Source organism: Carassius carassius, chromosome 12, assembly GCF_963082965.1.
Source record: "Carassius carassius chromosome 12, fCarCar2.1, whole genome shotgun sequence".
NCBI classification, from domain to species: Eukaryota; Metazoa; Chordata; class Actinopteri; order Cypriniformes; family Cyprinidae; genus Carassius; species Carassius carassius.
In genome coordinates this window covers 11139964-11158351 of record NC_081766.1, presented here as the reverse complement: position 1 = coordinate 11158351, position 18388 = coordinate 11139964, and the positions used below count along the sequence as shown (strand labels likewise).

The following is an 18388-nucleotide window of genomic DNA, read 5'->3' as shown; positions in this document are numbered from 1 at the left end:
TTCTTCTGTGGAACAATATTTTTGTAAAATCAGTTGATGGTCCCCATTGACTTCCATAGTATGGAGCCCGGGGGACTATAGAAGTCAAAGGGATCCAGAAACTGATTGGTTACATACTTCAAAATAGCTTCTTTTGTGTTTAACAGAAGAAATGAATTCATGCAGGTTTGGAACAACTTGACTGTGAATAAATAATTACAGAATTCTCATTTTTGGGTGAAATGTCCCTTTTAGGAAAACTATTCCCATCTGATTAGGTCTTGATAGTTAAAGAGCCTCATTTTGAATGATTTGTTCTATTCTTTAATGAGTGCATTATTCTTGTTGTGCATACCAACCAATTTAATCTTTAAAGGGAATAATAAATTCTATTAATTTACTGAAATAGTTTCTGATTGACCGATTGCTTTCAGATACATTTAAATGGTTAGTTAATTAATAGCATTGTGTACTCTGTGACCTCCACCCACTGACCTCTGAGCTCTGACTTGTTCCCAGATGCCATCTGAAGTCCATGAAAGCCCCACAGCATCCTCATCAAAGGGTCACAGCCTGAGAAGGACAGTAAGTGTGCCCTCTGAAGGACAGTTCCCAGAGTATCCACCAGAGGGAACCTCCATGTCAGGTAAGATTTATGTGGCGCTTCTGTTATGAAAGCTAAACTATTATTTATGCCCCGGTTCAAAAGGTGTGGAAATAAATGCTGATTCAGACAGTAGCAGGAACTTTTAGCAGTCTATAGGGTTTCAAAGATGAAGCTTATACTGTGGGATCAGATGGCACTCTTTTTGCATTTACTGTAGCTTTAAGATGTTGTTAAGCAGGCACGCTCACACTGCAGGCAGAGCATGAGGTGAATTGTGAACAAAATCATGTCAGTAGGTGCATTTGTAACATCAGAGCCATAACTCTTGAATCCACTTCTAAAAAGCACAGAGGATCAGAATAACAAAGCAATGGATTTAACCGCAACACTGCAGACTGGGTTAAGAGAAACACCAGATTGGGGGCGAAAATATGCATGCTAAAAACTGCAGAATATTTCACAAAACAAAGATCTGTTGTACAACAGTATCAAATGCATACTTGTTATGTGCGTATATATACACTGCCCTCATTATTTCAATATGAGATACGAGATACCATTGCATTAGTCAATAAATGTGTTGTTACAAACTTCTATGACTGACTGACTTCGGTGAAACACAAAATAAGATATTCTGAAGAATGTTTTGTCTGCTTTTTTCATATAATGAAAGTCAGTGGGGTCCAAAACAACACTGGACCCTACTGACTTTCATTATATGAAAGAGAAAAAAACACTTTCTTCAAAATGTCTTATTTGTGTTCAACAGAATAAAGTCAAACAAGTTTTCAATGCCAAGAAGATAAGTAAACGCTGACAAAATGTTCATTTTTGGGTAAACTATTCCTTGAATCCAAACTCAGACTCAGATGCTCCAGAGTTTTCAAAGTTCAAGTTATTCTAAAAGCAGGTTAATATTCTGATTCACCTCTCCATATCTGCACCTTTTTCTCATAATGATTCATTATGTCTGAGTAACTTGGGTACGTTTGATCTCGCAACCTCTGTGGGCCGGGCAAGCTTGTGCGAGGAGGAGTATAGAGGAATGTCATTTTGTAGAACAAAACTCACTGTTGTTACTGTGTTAGTTCTCTCCCTCTCTTTCTCTCTCTCTTTGGACAGTGTTTCATTCCCGCTCAGGCCTAGGGGGGCAATAACTGAAGCTGCCCTCTGACTGGTCTCGCATTCAGTACCAGTATGTGTGGGGGTGTGGACACTGACCCAGCGGGTCGGTTGCTAAAGGCAGCAGTCAGAGAAATGCTCAAATCTCTGTGACTACGAGAGTCATTCATTCTCATTCTCAAGTTGCGCCGCCACGGATTTAGAGCGAGAGAAGAGGGTTATTTATATGTTAATGTTGGCTCTGTTTGACAGTGAGACACTCCACAGCAAGGGTGGATTTCTGTGGCCATTCAGAACAGGTTGAGTCTCTAGAGGCTGTTAGATTCACAGCTACAAAAATGTAGTGAGATCATAATGTGATTTTCGGTTTGTATGGTTTTGATCAGTGAATCATATATATTTTTTCTTTTGTTGCCATGAGGAGAGCTATACAGGTGTATCTTATTGAAGCTCCAGCTCTGTATTTCTCACGGTTGTCAAGACAATGAGGTTCTGACTTCTCTCACATAGCAAACAAAGCTATTTGTGCACTTGTAACTAATTGTGGATGTTGCTTCCACATTTGTAGTATTGTTCCAATGAGAAAATCTGTTTTAAAAGGATAGTGAGCTCAACAATAGGGTTTTTAGGGTAACTATCCCTATACAATGCAATATTTGAAAACAGCATCAAAACATTCACTTGAACTTTTTTGTTAATAGTAATGAAGCATTTAATTGAGACTAAAATAGAATAATGGAGATCTGTTTTGGTAGATGAAATGCATCTCATTCTATTGTTGCACTAAAGAAAATGTCCTATTGATTTTGCTATTTATACATGTTGAGGCGAGGAAGATGACTCAGCGTTACAGAATCAACTAATACTGGTCCCAAAGTCTGTGTTTTTCCCCTGAAGTCTTTCTGCAACACAGTTTATTTTTATTGGAACAAATAAAAAGGATGAGAATAGTTCAGTGAGCAGTGTCATGGGGCATGCTGTCCTTAGAAATTATTTTTTTACGTGGTGGACGAGGCAGATCAAAAAAACCTCCTGCCATATTTAAGGCAAGAAAAACTGCTACTAGTGTGTTGATAGCAGAATATTGTTGTTTTGCTTGTTGGAAGAAAGAACTAAGTGTGAGGCTATATGTATTTAGATTTATCTGGATGGCAATTTTAGGAGTATTATTATCAGCTCTTTCCTACTATTTTCTCAGTGCATTATAAATGCACGACATCCTACTTGTTTGCTTTGACCATTTGAATGGTGCAGTGTAAAAAAAAGTATTTTGAGTTTCAGAATTTTAGATCAAAATCAGTGTAATTTTGCATAACACACTGCAATTGGTCTGAATTGTGATTGTCATCTTGAGACCATCATCTGATGTTGCACTTTGGATTTTCCTCCTTAAATTTGTTTTTAGAAATCCATTAAATCCTGACATTTATGCATTTGCCGGTTTGGGGTGAATTTTAGAGAAGTGAAAACCTGCAAAATTGCAGTGCTGGGCTCTTAGGGTTACAAAATTTCACAATGTTGTTGTCTATAAAGGAATATACAGTATTATTTAACTGTTTTGAAGCTTTCCTAGCCAGTACGAAGGCTGAAATTCTGATAAGTGCATCTCAAAGCTTTCCTCTTTCATTGTCTAAAGTATCAGGATCCTGTAATATTCCAGCACCTCATAGACTCTAAATATATAGTTATACACCTGACGTGCAGTTGCTTTGACCACTATAAAAGCTTTTTCAGTGAGTTAGAAGACAGAAACTTTAGTCTGTTCATCTCCGAGCAACCATCTTGCACTCCATAAAGTTTAGTCTGGCTGTGATTTTACTGAATCAGCTTAGTTGTGTGCATAACATTAAAAATTGTTTACTGTTAAGTATGCATTTCTGAAACATTAAATTCTTCAGCTTGTCTCGTATTTTACACATTTTATGCAATGTTGCAATATTCCTATCACTAAGAATTGGGGGGAAACCACAGATCAAATACCTGAAGATAGCAACATTTGATCTAAAACAGTCAAAAGTGTTGTCAGTTGGCAGTGACCACATTGTGTGACTTTGGCATGGTGGGACATTGAGATTGCAAATAGACTTGTTGCTATGATACATTTCACAATGTGAGCTGCTGTTATATGTAGCTTCAACCCATATTAAGTGTATAAATAAGCATTATTTCATTGATTTATACAGCTGGTCCCAGAAGATAGTTAAATGCTAATCGCCAGCATTTTCACACGCATCCAAATTCCATTTAAACTGAAAGCTTAAATCCTATGTTTCTTTAAAAGGATTTTGCTGCATTGCATCATTCAGAAAATGTTACAGTATTTCACTGATTTCTAATGACATTCTATTCTTTTAAGTAATTTAAAATAAAACTACAGTAAGAAATGGCATTCAACACAATGCTTTTGTTGCTAGAAAAATAAGCTAAGTTGTACATCCAGGTGCTTCACTTCCTCTATTCATTCCACTTTATTGTTCTGCCGCAGTGAGGGTTTCCTGTTCTTTCTCACGCATGTAACAGGTGAAATGTCTTACTTCAGTGTTAGTACACAATGAGTGAAATATAATAGTGCAGCAATATATTTTGTATTTCTGTTCTGTATATTATAAGGATCAGTGCTAGATTGACTCATTGGCACCTTTGCATTAAAGTCATAGTTTTTATTTTTATTTTATTTTATTATATATACAAAGCCTGTTTGACTTTTTCTTCGGTGAAACAATATAATCGCCAGTAAATGTCTTAACTTTCATTTTGTGTGAAACCCAGGGATTTATCTTGTCAAAGCGCTTGATTTATTGGATAAATGCATTTCCTAGTAATGTTTTAGGATGGACCGTGTGCAATCGTCTGTAGATTAAAGGATCCTCTGAGAGGACAGTCATTGTGCTCTTTTCAATAGACTAAGCGGAATGGGTTTGACTGAGACTGACTGGATCGGGCTCATGTTTTACTGCATTCCTGTATCAACTGCGTGAAGGGGGTGTGAGAGGCTTCACTCACTAAACACCGGCTCGGCTCAAATCATCTGCTCTCTGGGATTGTTTCGTTTTGTTGTCGCGAAGGAATATGACTGATTGCAGATTCGGAATCAACAATGGAATTTATAGGTATGTTTTTCGCATCGCTTCATATTCCACGGTTGTGGAGCACGGCAGTAAGTTGTGGGAGTTTGAATTGATGTTACGTTACGTAACGTTTGCCTAACTGAGACTTAGGTCTACAACTAGTACTGTTATAGTGTTGTTATTTCACATACTAATGCAGACATATGATGTAGTGTGCATTCAACAGTTGTGTGAAGTTGAAACTGGTTTACGGTTCTGTTAAAAGATTCAGAATCGATAAACGGTTGTTTTTAATTTCATGACCTGAACGTTTCCTAAACTTGTGTTTCCCGCTGTTTCAGACTAAACGCCGGATTAAAATACTTTGAATCCAGTGTTTGAAATTTACAGCGTGACTAGTATAGTTCGATTCCCTCCACAAAGACTCCGTGATTCACTATTGTAAAGAACCGACTCCTAAAGCTCAACCCGTAGTAGTCCGATTCCCGAGAAAATGACTCGCTTGAGTCGGTTCATTCTAGTGAACCAAATATATAATATGAATCACTCATTGAATCATTCGGAGAGGTTAAATCTTACTGGAATACTAACGCGTGTAATTATTTATATCGTCGTATTTTAAACCAAAAATTTACTTAGTATAGAAAATAGACTTGTATAGCAAAACTGTTTTGAGTGTGTGTGTTTGTGTGTGTGTGTAAAAGTAACTATCCTGTAGTTAAAACAATGTGTTTGTTATTTTATTTTTTATTTGTTTAGAATGGCTAGAGTACAGAGAACATGAATAAGCTATGATCATACAGAGTTTGATTTCTGAGAAATGCCACCAGTTTCTCAATTTGTGAATAGACCTTCCAATAGTTTTGCATTCCAAAAAGAAAACTCATGAGTGCCCTTTGCATGAGTTTTCAATTACTAATATCACTCAAACTCCCTTGGGATTTGAGAGTACTAAAGCATATTGAAATGATTTGTCATGGTAAAGATTATTTGGATGTAAACTCCTGCTTGGAGTCATGCAGTCTTTGTTGCTCATTGCCCTGCCCCCATTTGACAGGATTTTTAGTCACTGAGGCCTGAAACTTGCTATGTGACTCTGGATAGCTTGAATAGCATCATCTGAACATGACAGTCATCACATACACTCACTCTCTTGTGCATGTAGGTGTAAGTGGAAAGGAAGTGTGTAGAGTAAGTACATTGTATGACCACCTCTTATGAACCTCAGCACACTTTTGATACCTGATGTTAAACTTGAAATACCTGTCTGTGGGTTTCCGTCATTTTTGACCAAACCTGTTTGACCTTTTAGGTTCTGAGGCATCATAAAACTAAAACAGTGCAAGGTCAGTGAGTTGCACCACACCTGTCTGCTCAGTGTAAGAATAGAAAAGACATCTTGCGAGTCTACAGTTTCACAGCTTAGTGTCGTGACATCACTACATTCCAGACATTTGGAATCACACAGAAACGGGTAGATGGAAAAGTAAATAGTGACAGAAGTCTTGTCATCAGGAAAGGAAGAGAATAGATACACTATTGTGCTTCTGTTTGCACTTGTTTCATTAAATAACACATTCTCAAGAGCAGTGGTATTTAAGAAGGTGCACCAACCTGAACTAAAATGGGAAGATAAGGCAATAGAGAAATTGCTGTCTTGGTCAGCAAACACTTCTGGAAGTGTTCTGTAGCGCCATCAAGCTGTTATTGTGGTTTAGCACCACAAATAGAAGTTAGAAGAATGGTAAACCCAGCAATAAAAATAAATATAACCCCTCATAAGTTGCCCTTGAGTATCTGAATGAAAATAAAAAAACACTGGGATAACAGGCCCATGAATAAGTCTTTCTGAGTCAATCCTGTCCGATCATATAGTGTGTGTTTCCACTAAATGACTAAAACCCCACTGCGTTTTGCATTGGCTTTCATGCAGGATATTCCCCATAGCTTGCCGTCTCTGAGTGTTATGATGCAGAGAAATGCTGCAGTTGCATGTGGTAGAAGCGTGGAGCTTTACAGAGCTTCACTGTTTCCCCTGCCATTCCGCTAAATATGAATAATTAATACCCGGCCTGCACATTTCATATCAGGTATTATCATCTTTACTGTGATGGTGTGGAAAGGCCTGACAAGTAGGCTTTTCATGTATTCCATATTCTTCAGGCATGTAGTACTGATAAAGTTGTCGGTTTGTGTAAGGTCTTGTTCTAGTGGTCATGCTGAGATAATGACGAGTAAAGCTCGGTAAGGCTCATACACAACACCTTGACATCATTTCAAGATTTCAGTTTTATTTTGATTATTAACCTAATATATCTTGTGTATTTTAGACCTTTTTTTAGCATTTTTATGTATTAAGCCTTAACATTTGGTTTTCTCTATCAGTCTGTTGTCACCTTTTCAACTTTACATTGGATAAATAAGGTTTTGTTGTAATTGCAAGAAAGATTTGTTATAGTCTTGGTAACAATACAATTTAAATTCACGTCTCGCACAATTTAATGGAACACATGCGCTCCCTTCCATAGATATGTTATACGTAGGTGCCTCATTAGCAACTCTTTCCATGGGCCGCTATACGTAAGCCATCCCCTATATTCAAAGGGTCAACTTGACGTCATTCACCATAACATCCGATGGTCTGCGAACTAGGGCTGGGCGATATATCTAACGATATGATCATGCGCATCTAGTCAGTAAATACTATGCGCTTTCCTTTCAATAACAAAATAAACATCAAAAACTGACAGTGGTGAGAAGGTAGCAGTTTAAAACGCATCTGATTACAGAGATGTGGATGTTTGCACGAGCTCTGTAGTTCAGTCCTCCAGTAAAGAACAGTCACGTCATGTTTATTTATTTAATACTTTAGTACTAGCCTTATCAAGCAGCTTTACAGTAGTATTAAACATGAAAAACCAGAGTTAGTTTCGCTTTCAGTTAGAATTACAACTTGATTTTCTGTTATAAAGGAGCTCTCCAGTGTGGAGCTAGCTAATGATAAAAATCTTTTTTATTAGTGGGGAAAACATTTATTTAAATGACATTTAATTAAAGGTATAGATTGGTTTGCAGAGATCAAAGCTTTGTTTTGATTATCATAACCCTATAAGGTATTTTAAGAGAGATTATGTTGTGAATATTAGTTTATCAAAATAATTAAACATGTTATCACTTAACCTTCATTTTGTTTCTTACAAAAATATATTTTAGGTAATTAAATGGTGAATAAGAGAGTTTCTCTGCAATCTCATATACAAATATATTTATTTGTATAAATTAATAGTATAACTGTAATTACATAATATGACTTTTAAAAGCTGAAGTGATTCCCTTAATTTATTTGTTAGAATATGTATAACTCAATATTTTAAATAATTGCAAAAGCTGAATAATCAAATGTCTACTGATAAATCAGCAAAATAAACGATGACTAGTTGATTAATCGTTGTAATAACATTTATAAACACACGTTTCTTCAGGATTTTAAATCCCGGCGGTTTTTACAACCATCGCATGTGCAGGATTGTGGCATCTTTGAATATTCATTGATTTGTTATGGTGTATGATGTCAAGTTGACCATTAGAGATGGCAGACGTGTCTACATAATTGGTGCAGTTGAATGGGGCATCTACCAGTACTTATCTATGCTCCCTTCCACCTGGAATTATGGTGGAATATCTCATAGGACACTTAAAGTCGATTGAAGTGATAAGAGATGTATACAAAATTTGCAGAGCAGGGGGTCGAAATTGACTGGAATTGAAAACCACTGATATAGAATACATACTCTGTATATGTATCACATAATATACATATAATTATACATGTAACTTTATTTTATCAAAATAATGACATTAAAATTTCATATTTACATTTCTATACTTTTTTTTTTTTTTTTTTAACTGGAGACCTGTGAATGTTGGGAATCAAGTTGCACCCTTATGATTTTCAGTGGTTCAGTGGTTGATGGACAATAAAACAAAAATCTCATAGACTTACAGTGAAGGAGGGACCCAGCCACCCTTACCTTAGAGTTTTGGCACAGACAAGCACCACACAGAAAATTTAAAAATCTAGTTTCCCAGTGAATTGTGTCTCCCCTACAATGCATCCATATATCAATACATTTAATAACAGTCTTTTCATCCATGCAGAGAATGATGGGTAATGTAAGTGCAGTTATGCTTAATGTTGCAGGCAGTTTGGCTCTAGATAAAGCATTGTGGCAAAATATTTTTCACTTTTTTTTAAGCAAATCCATATTGAATCATTTACAACTTGCGAATGGCATTTTACCACAGATTGATGGCTCATCTCAGAAGGCAATAAAAGCTGTGTTGTTGCGCTAACTAGGGACCACCCTTTCTCGCCCATCCCCCACCCTCCTATCCACCAACAGCAGAGCACCCGCATCACTTCTAATTACAGCCCGGGTTTCTGTTTCAGGTCTTGCAGTGTTGATTTTAACCCCTCTGTTATATCCAGCACCGTATTGATCCGAGGAAGGGTTGGGCCAAATCAATGCAGTAAGTGGATTTTCAGGGGGAGTCACAGCCTGGAGGGTAGGAGAAAAGGAGAGACGCTACGCTTTGCTGGCCTCACTGAGGGTCTGACAGGGAGACCTGTCGACTCTGATGCAAGGGGACAGGGAGGGAGAGACGAGAATAATTCTAGGTGTGATGTAATATCTGTGATTTAAGGGAACTAAATGAAAGTGTAGTCACTGAGAATAGCTGGTTTTTCCACACTGCCTGAGTCCTGGGTCCGTGTACCAGGTGGCCAACGGATTTTCATTTTAAAAGGAAAAAAAACAAAAACGAAAAACGGATCGTTTCCCAATTTCCATTAGTAAATAGGAAAACAAAAAACGGAAAATAATCCATTTTTCTTTTTTTCTTTTGATATTAAAAGAAGGAAAACAATCTCGTTATCCGATTGTGTTTATAGATGGAAATCGGAAATCAAAATACGTATAAATTCGTAATCAGTGTATAATTCGTTCTTTCGTTTTTCTAATTGAAACCAAAAATGAAAAAATAAAATTTGAAAAAAATAAAATTTGAAAAACAAAAAAAAAAAGATTTTCAAATTTGTGCTAATATCAAAAATAAATATAAAAACGGATAACAAGTGTGTGTGTTTCACTTTGGTGTTTTCGTCTGATGCCAGTTAGTGACGGTTGTTCTTGAAAGATTCGGTCATTTTAAACGAATCTTTAATGTGACTCGGGAAGAACGAGTCATCTCTGGGAGTGTTTCGTTCGGTCGCGCATGCGCATAATTCTATAGTTTAAAAATTTTCAAATGAAGTACCGCTGAGGGGTGCTTAAAAATGAATGACCATGCAAGTAATGCCTGTTTATGAAATTTGGTTAAATTGTAAGGGATTCTAGCAATATTATAAATACAGATCAATAGGAAAGGGAGACCACCTAATTTGGAAAAGTAGTCATTGGGGATAAAAATACAAATTGAGTTTGGATTACACAAACACTGTCTAATCCAATTAATTTTGGAAGTGTTGTTCAAAAAAGAGAAATCAAGGAAATTAAACCCACCATAATCATATGTGTTCAGTAATAAGTACTCTTTATTACCTTTGTTACAACATTGTGTATAGAAAATAACCACTGTGATAGAAATTTGTACATTTATAAACTGTAAGAAGTAAAAAGCTCAGAAATGCAGTAAGAGTAAATAATAATTATGATAATGATGATGATAATAATAATGACTAGGCACCTATTTGTAAGGAAGCGTGTAAATTAATTTCTTTATCCAATGCTGTCTCGTTCAAAATGACCGAACCGTTCAAGAATGACCGTCACTAACTGGCATCAGACGAAAACACCAAAGTGAAACACACGCTTGTTATCCGTTTTTTTTATATATATATATATATTAGCACAAACTTGAAAATCAGAAAACGAAGCTTTATCCATTTTTTTTCATTTTGGTTTTGGAAACAGATTTAAAAAAATCTTTATATTTTTATTTATTTTTTATTTTTCAGATTTTCAGTGTACAAAGATTCAGGTTCTGAGGTATTTGCATTGGTAAACAGTGCATTTTTTTGTTCTAACATTTATCAATAGGTGAATTTAAAAAAATAAAACATTTTTACTTTTTTTTTTTTTTTTTACACTTTTAGTAGGGTGTTATTTAAAAAGTGAATTAATACAAAATGTATTTTTAGGTCTGTCAAACTGACAGTGTTAACAGAATATTTTTATTACATGTTTAAGACTATTTTTAACTTGATTGATTGATTAATTGATTGTTGATTGATTTACACTTGTGCAAACGTGAGGTCAGTTCAGTAAAACATTTTTTATAGAAGCTATTTTTTTAATCAAGGATGCAATAAATTTAATTTTTATACAAATAAATGTGGCCTTGGTGATCATCAAAAATTTTACTGTTTACTATTTACTTATTATTTAACATCTGCAGTTCCAATAGGTGACAAACGAAGAGAACATTACAAGGTCATTTATTCACTATTAAATTTTTTGCAGTATGACATTTAAAACACAAATTTGTACTTTTTGCAACATATCAGTGCGTTTCTTCCTATTTATTTATATAATTTTTTGCAAGCTATGCAATTCCTGTGGGGAACAGAAATTAACTTAACTTTATGTTGTAGCTGTGGCCTAGGAGTTACACACTCCAGCAACTTGAGCTGACTAATGTGGGCAGTCTAGGTTTGAGTCTGGCTTGCGTCATTTTCTGATCCCAGTGTTTCAGCTCTAACACACTTTGACCTTACAGCAGCTAATGTAATCTGATACACGCTTGTGTTTCCTCTCTATTCCTTTACTTCTCCATTCTTTAACGTCCTCCATAACACACCTCATAAAAATGACATGCATTCACACGCGCAGCACAAATCTCCAGAGCCGTGTCCCACATGAAGTACGAAAGCAAAAGTCTCAAGGCAAAGAGCGCCTCTTCGTTTTTCCTAATGTGCAAGGCTGCAGCAGGCAGACGGAGCCAGATGCGCTGAGGAGGGGGGGGGGGACGAGCGAACGAAGAGAGAGAGACAGAGGGATGGGAAGTGCTTGCAGTTCTGCTGCGAGAAACAGAGGAGTGAGGTTACAGCGATTGATTGAGTAAATGCGGTAAAATCTCTTCCGCTGGCGTGCCAATAAAGAGAAAGGGAAGAGGCTGATAAAGTGAAGATTAGGATTGTTATCCAGAGATAGGGGTAGAGAGAAGAGGATGGACTGAGACGGGAGAGAGGGGTTTAGCAGAGGACGTTTCAGCTTTTGAGGGAGAGCTCTGGAGTGCTGGCACAGAGAGAGAGAGGAAGACGCTACGATGTGGCAGCGAGCCACGGCAGGACAATGAAGAGGCTGCAGTTTATCAATGCGGCGGAATCTCTCTCTGAGTGATGGACAATTAAAGGGAAAGCGCTCAAACTCATTGGACGAGGGCGATGGTCACTCTTCAACCAATCCAATGGTGACCAGCTCCATTTATTCAGCAGGTGATGGGCAACAGCTGTGATAGAGGTATCGCTCGCTCTCTCTCAACCTTTTTCTCAGCTACATTTCATTATATTAATTTAATAGATTAAGTTATCGTCTTGATCTCAGACTTGGAGGGTCATTAAAAAATCAATAATGATTGAAGTGGAGTTGAATATGCTGTTACAAGTCATTTCCTGTTTGATAAGTTGTCCGTGCATTTTCAGGGGCGGGTGTTTTGCTGCCTTTGGTTTTTATTTACTCACATTTATGCATTTGGCTTTTATGTAAAGTGTGTTCAAGCTGTATGTTTAATCACAACATGCATTCCCTGGGAAGTGATCCCATGATCTCTGTTGCTAGCGTCAAGATTTAATATAAGTACCGCTTTGCTTGGTCATAGGGATCACTGCGATTCGTCAAGTTCAGCACTGCAGAGCCCTCGCGCTGGCAGCAACTTCATGGAGAGTGTGAGTGATGTGTGTAAGAGTTTGATCCAAAGAGATCGATTATACAACAAGAAAATGTAAAGTTGCTGTCCTTGTAAAGCAGAGTTTTGATCTGATCTGTATGTATAAGATATAAAATCAGTAGTTTAGCTAAAAATAAAAAATCTTGCAGCATTCGTGTCGTTCCAAACTTGAACAACTTTCTTGTATTTGTGAAACAGATATATTTAAAAAAAAAGATTCTCTATAGAATGAAAGTTTTAAAGGGGTGTGGTGTTGTTTTGGACCCCATTGTGATCATTGACAAAAAAATTATTTAAAATTATTTAAAATATCATTTTTTGCATTGTACAGAAGCAAGTCAGTCACACAGGTTTGGAATTTTGGGTGAACTATGGCTTAAGCTTTTCATTGTGAGTGGAGGGTATGATCTTGAGCAGCAGTGGGCAGCTCTCCAACGGATCAGGCACAGTCTCTATTGTATGGATCCACTGAGGCCTGCAAGCTGGAACCAGAAGCAGCATCTTGGCCAAAGACCTCTGGGTCAATTTCAACAGTGTTTCTTGATTCAGTGCAGATGCTGCGAGGCGGGAGTTCTGCGGCAGTTCGTGCTCAGTGATGGACTGGGTTTTTATTTCTCAGGATGAATTAACTCATTATGGGGTTATCTACACTTGGGTGAGGAGGACAGCCCGAGGGGTGGATCTCTGGGAGGCTGTGCGGATGTAGGTTACATCTTACTCCATCCTTGACACACATCGGCTGCAGGGCTCCCTGCAAATCCAGAATGAATCGGTCTGAGGAAATTAAAAATGAACTTGGCTATGAAAGGAAAATGAGTAATATTCCACTTAGCTTCTGAGAGCGGATGTATATGAGAGCCACAGGGCATCCATCTGAAAGTCTGGTGGTGGCAGGTAGAGTGAGCGTTCACGAGTGGATTGATGAGTGCTTTATTAAGAGGACTTACTGAAAGCTTTGGGTTAATTCACTCTTTTAAACCTGTCTGACTGGCACTTTAGCCAGACGTGAGCTCTCTGTTAGTGACCTGCTGGGCATCATTAGGGGAGAGATAGATTTACAGAGGGCAGGTGACTTTATTAGACCCCAGACTACATTTAAGATTGGTCAGGAGGATCAATCATGGGTGTGGGCACAGTTTTAAAAAAATGTGAGAGGCAAAGGAAGACATCATAATTAGGGATGCTCATAAAATAAATTTCTTGTGCATCCTCAATTTTATATATATATATATATATATATATATATATATATATATATAGAATAGAAATCATTCTAATATGTTGATTTGGTACTCATGAAACGTTCCTTTTTATTATAAATGTTGAAAACAGTGCTTCTTAAAACACTGATCATTTTGAATTCATCTTTGATGAATAGAAAGTTTTTTTGAAGCGCCATTTATTTGAAATTGAAAGATTTTGTTACATTGTAACAATGTATTTATTTACCATCACTTTTGATCAATTTAATGCATTATTTTTTATTTATTTATTTCCAAAAAAACTTACTGGGCCTGACTTGCAAATATATTATTAACCTTATACATAGAAACTTTATAACAATTCATACATAATATAGTTTGCAGCTAATGCAGGCATAGAACCACATAATAGCATTGCAGTGGAACATACGCCACTACACTGTTGCATTCTGACTTATATAATTGGTAATGTATCAGCCATCATTTCTAAATGAGTGCAGCCACAGTAGTGCTAATAATGTTTGGCACAAATGTTGATTCCAGTTAGAAAGACTCCTGTGTCTGCAGTATCAGTAATTCATCAATGACATCAAACTTCTTTCTGGAAGTTTTCCACAGTCGACTACCTCTGTGTTACAGCTTTTCAACTCAGTGTTTGAAATATCTGTAGTACTCTGATCATTAGTGTGCCTATTAAAACATTTAAAGACATCCTCCAGTCTCTCTGAAGGCTTCCTCTGATCTAATCCCTGCTCTCCTCTCTTCTCTCACAGCGGAAGCGTCTGCGGAGCGCTCTCCCAGGCGGAGGAGCATATCGGGGCTCGGCAGCTCGGAGAAGAACATTCCCATGGATGGCCCCAACTCCTCACCCTTCAAAGTGCCTGTGAGTTCATTTAGCAAAGCACTCATATCATTATTATACCAACTCATCATCACATCTCACTGGCCTCAGTTACAGTCTGCGATGCCAGCACTTTATGCCCTACAGCCGTTGTTTCATGTTTAGGTCCCATATTGTTTTTTTGTTGGCTATTTGAGCATACTTCGCTGTTTTGCCTGCTGACCAGTGTAAATTGTCCAGTCATGTTTTTTTGAATGTGTTATTATTATTATTATTATTTTTCAGTTCATTTAATTGAACTGTCTGAATGAGCTGAATCACAGGAATGAATCAGACTCAGCAAGGTTACATTACTGTTTAGGAGAGCATTTGATTTTTGTCTCAACTTGCTCGACTGTAAAGTTTCATTCACAATACAGTGTTTTATTAAAAACTATGTTAAGTTTTGTTATACTACATCGCTAAATTCTGGAAAAAGTGACTGAAAAAGACGTGTGGTCAGAAATGTAAAAGGATGGTGCACACAAAAATGAAAATTGCCGTCATTTACTCACCCCAGTGTTGTTCCAAACCCATATGGCTTTCAAAGTTTTTGAATAATGAATGACAGCAGTTTGGACAAACAAATATAACCTAACCTATCTTGCTTGAACCTGTTTTCAACATTAGCATTCGTTGAAAAGAATCGCTTTAAAGGGACATTTCACCAAAAAACTAAAAGTGAAACTAAATTACTCTCATTTTTGTATTTATTCTATATTCGTGTCGCTGCCATTAGTTAGTCTCCACTATCAATCATCGTCTATTACATGTCACACTGCACTGATGTAGAAATAGAGCAGATTTCCTGCTTGGGATACATGCCCCACTTTAATCACCCTCTTGAGCCCCTGATTAGTGAAGTGTCATCCTCCTCCGTTTATCTCCAGGCCAGTTCCTATGTGTGAGGACAGAAGTTCAGCACAATGATATATCTATATATACAGTGTAATAATACTTTGTAAGTTTGCACAATAAAATTTTTTCCTTTTTTTTTTTTTTTGCATTAAAGGCAGGGTAGGTAAAAATGTATAAAAAACTTTTTTTCCAAATTTGTTTAAACTTTATTTATATATCAATACATAATTAAAATGTAAGTACTCTGAAAAAGAAAGTATAAAAATCGAGTGTCTGTAGACCTCTCACGACTGTTTTAAAGACAGCTCATTATTTCCATTCACTCCACCCCCTCCCTTCTGGGCTCCTTCCAAAGCCTCTACTACGGCTCGCTAAGTAATGTTATGTTAGCTATATTACGCAGCTACGTGTGCTAATGACACATGCTTCATGAAAAACTAAACAAAAAAATATGTATGATCAAAATACAAAAAGAAAGATTTACCTGTCCAGCAGAAATAAAGCCATCAAGGAGTCACTTTTCAGCCCCTTGAGTTCCCTCAGTTCTCGCCATCGCTGGAAAGCCACGCCAATATTAACTCACGTTTTATTTCTTTGTTTATCCAAAGACTTTTTGTTCATTGCCTTTTCTTGTACTGTTACTGTCTTCCTTTTTTTGCCTGGTTTGCCTTCACTAACTGCATAGGCCGGTACTGTGAATTTTGCTTGCTGTTTCTCTGCCATTGTTTTGGTATTCCTAGGATCCATGCCTCTTGAATTCCTCAAATTAAACGTGCGCGCGCAAGTGGGCAGGTCATGTGTGGCAAAAGGGTGGTTGCCATGGTTGCGAGAGAGTGACAGTCGCCTAAGCCAATCCTATGTTTTGTCCCGAATGGAAATAATGAGCTGTGTTTAATACAGATTAAACGGTCTAGAGTCACTCGATTTTTATACTCTTTTTATCAGAGTACTTACATTTTAATTATGCATTGATATATATATAGAAAGTTTAAACAAATTTGAAAGAAAGTTGTTTATACATTTTTTACCTACCCTGCCTTTAACAACGAGCAAACACTGCCTCCGATAGCATTATAGTAACAAAGGCACATCCTGGAAACGGTCTGGGCCTCTGAGATGCATTAGAAATTGTTTAATGATATTTTTAACCAGGCATGAAGTGGGACAAGGCAGATATTTATATCTCCAGCATTTCTGTGTCATTTTATAAGTGATTAATCGTGCATATTTGTCTGTCTGTCACAAAATTCCTAGACAAATGAACTGATTTGGTGCTCTTGGATAAAAGACTTGGATGTTGGATGTGTCTGTTAATATGAAGTCTCATTACAGCCCAAGTCATTTTCTATTAAGAATATGGAAGCATTGCCTGACAGGTGCATTCGGATTAATGGGCTCTGTTGAGGAAGCATAGAATTGATATATGAATTATGTGAAGACTGCATTGAAGCCTGTCAGTCTGTAGTGTAGCCTGAATTTTAAGATACATCAGCAGTATTCCCAGAGGTGTGGAAACCAGATAACAGAACAAAAAATATGATTATTATTCTTAATAATTATAACATTTATTGGAAACACTTTACAATAAGGTTCCATTTTTTTATTGTTAGCTTATGTATTAACTAGCATGTCAAACAATGAACAATGTATTTATTACATGATGTTAATATTAGTTAATAAAAATACAGTTGTTCATTGTTCATGTTAATTCACGGTGCATTAACTAATGTTAACAAGCACAAGTTTTTTTAACAAAAAACTTTTGTTTTTTTAATAATGCATTAGTAAATGTTGAAATTAACATGAACTACCGCAGCTGAGTATAAGTCGCATCAGTCCAAAAATACTTCATGATGAGGAAAAAAACATATATAAGTCGCACTGGACTATAAGTCGCATTTATATAGAACCAAGAACCAAGAGAAAACATTACCGTCCACAGCCGCGAGAGGGCGCTCTATGCAGCTCAGTGTAGACTACAGGAGCACTGAGCAGCATAGAGCGCCCTCTCGCGGCTGTAGACAGTAATGTTTTCTCTTGGTTTATTTCTCTCGGTTCATGCCAAATTAATTTTGATAAATAAGTCGCACCTGACTATAAGTCGCAGGAACAGCCAAACTATGAAAAAAGTGCGACTTATAGTCCAGAAAATACGGTAAGCTCAATAAATGTTGTGGAAGAATTGTTCATGCTTAGTTCATGTTAACTAAAGTAGTTAACTAATGTTAACTAATGAACCTTATTGTAAATACAATTTATACCCATTTATTTATTTATTTATTTATTTAGGTTGTTTCTCCTACAGTTTCAATCAATCAGATTTCAGAGGTTTTACAAATGTATTTATTTAGTTAGTTATTGTGCTCCTCCTACTAACTGAAATGAGTCAATAACATACTCACACCGGATACGAATGGATATGCTTCTGCTGAGAATTTTTTGTGTTCTGTTTATGCTGAAACCAGCACACCTCATAAGAACAGCTCATTCTGACCCAGTACCAAATATTACTTGCATACATATCCACAGGTGGCTGTTTGAACTCTATGACTTGGTTACTTATTAATATTTTGTTTTCCTTCAAGACACTGAGCAAGCACTGACTGTGCAACAAGCAGACGTTAAACTATTCAGCTGGCCTTGGCCGCCCCTTATTTCTCCGTGCGAGTGCATTTTCCCTGCCAAGATAGACTGATATGTCTGCTGAAATGGTCGGTTGGATTTT

General features: G+C 36.8%; 1 protein-coding gene across 7 annotated transcripts in view; it reads left to right on the top strand.

The window, feature by feature from the left end:
• Nucleotides 1-18388, top strand: part of rasal2 (RAS protein activator like 2) — a 78377-nt gene that overhangs the window by 43676 nt on the left and 16313 nt on the right. For 5 of the 7 annotated variants that reach the window (XM_059563459.1, XM_059563460.1, XM_059563457.1 and 2 more), the window contains exons 3-4: nucleotides 499-625; nucleotides 14699-14808. In XM_059563459.1, the coding sequence (XP_059419442.1) occupies nucleotides 499-625; nucleotides 14699-14808 (237 nt within the window). Of the gene's footprint in view, nucleotides 1-498; nucleotides 626-4662; nucleotides 4819-11857; nucleotides 12297-14698; nucleotides 14809-18388 lie in introns of those variants that run through there. The other 2 variants (XM_059563462.1, XM_059563461.1) reach the window with 2 other exon arrangements.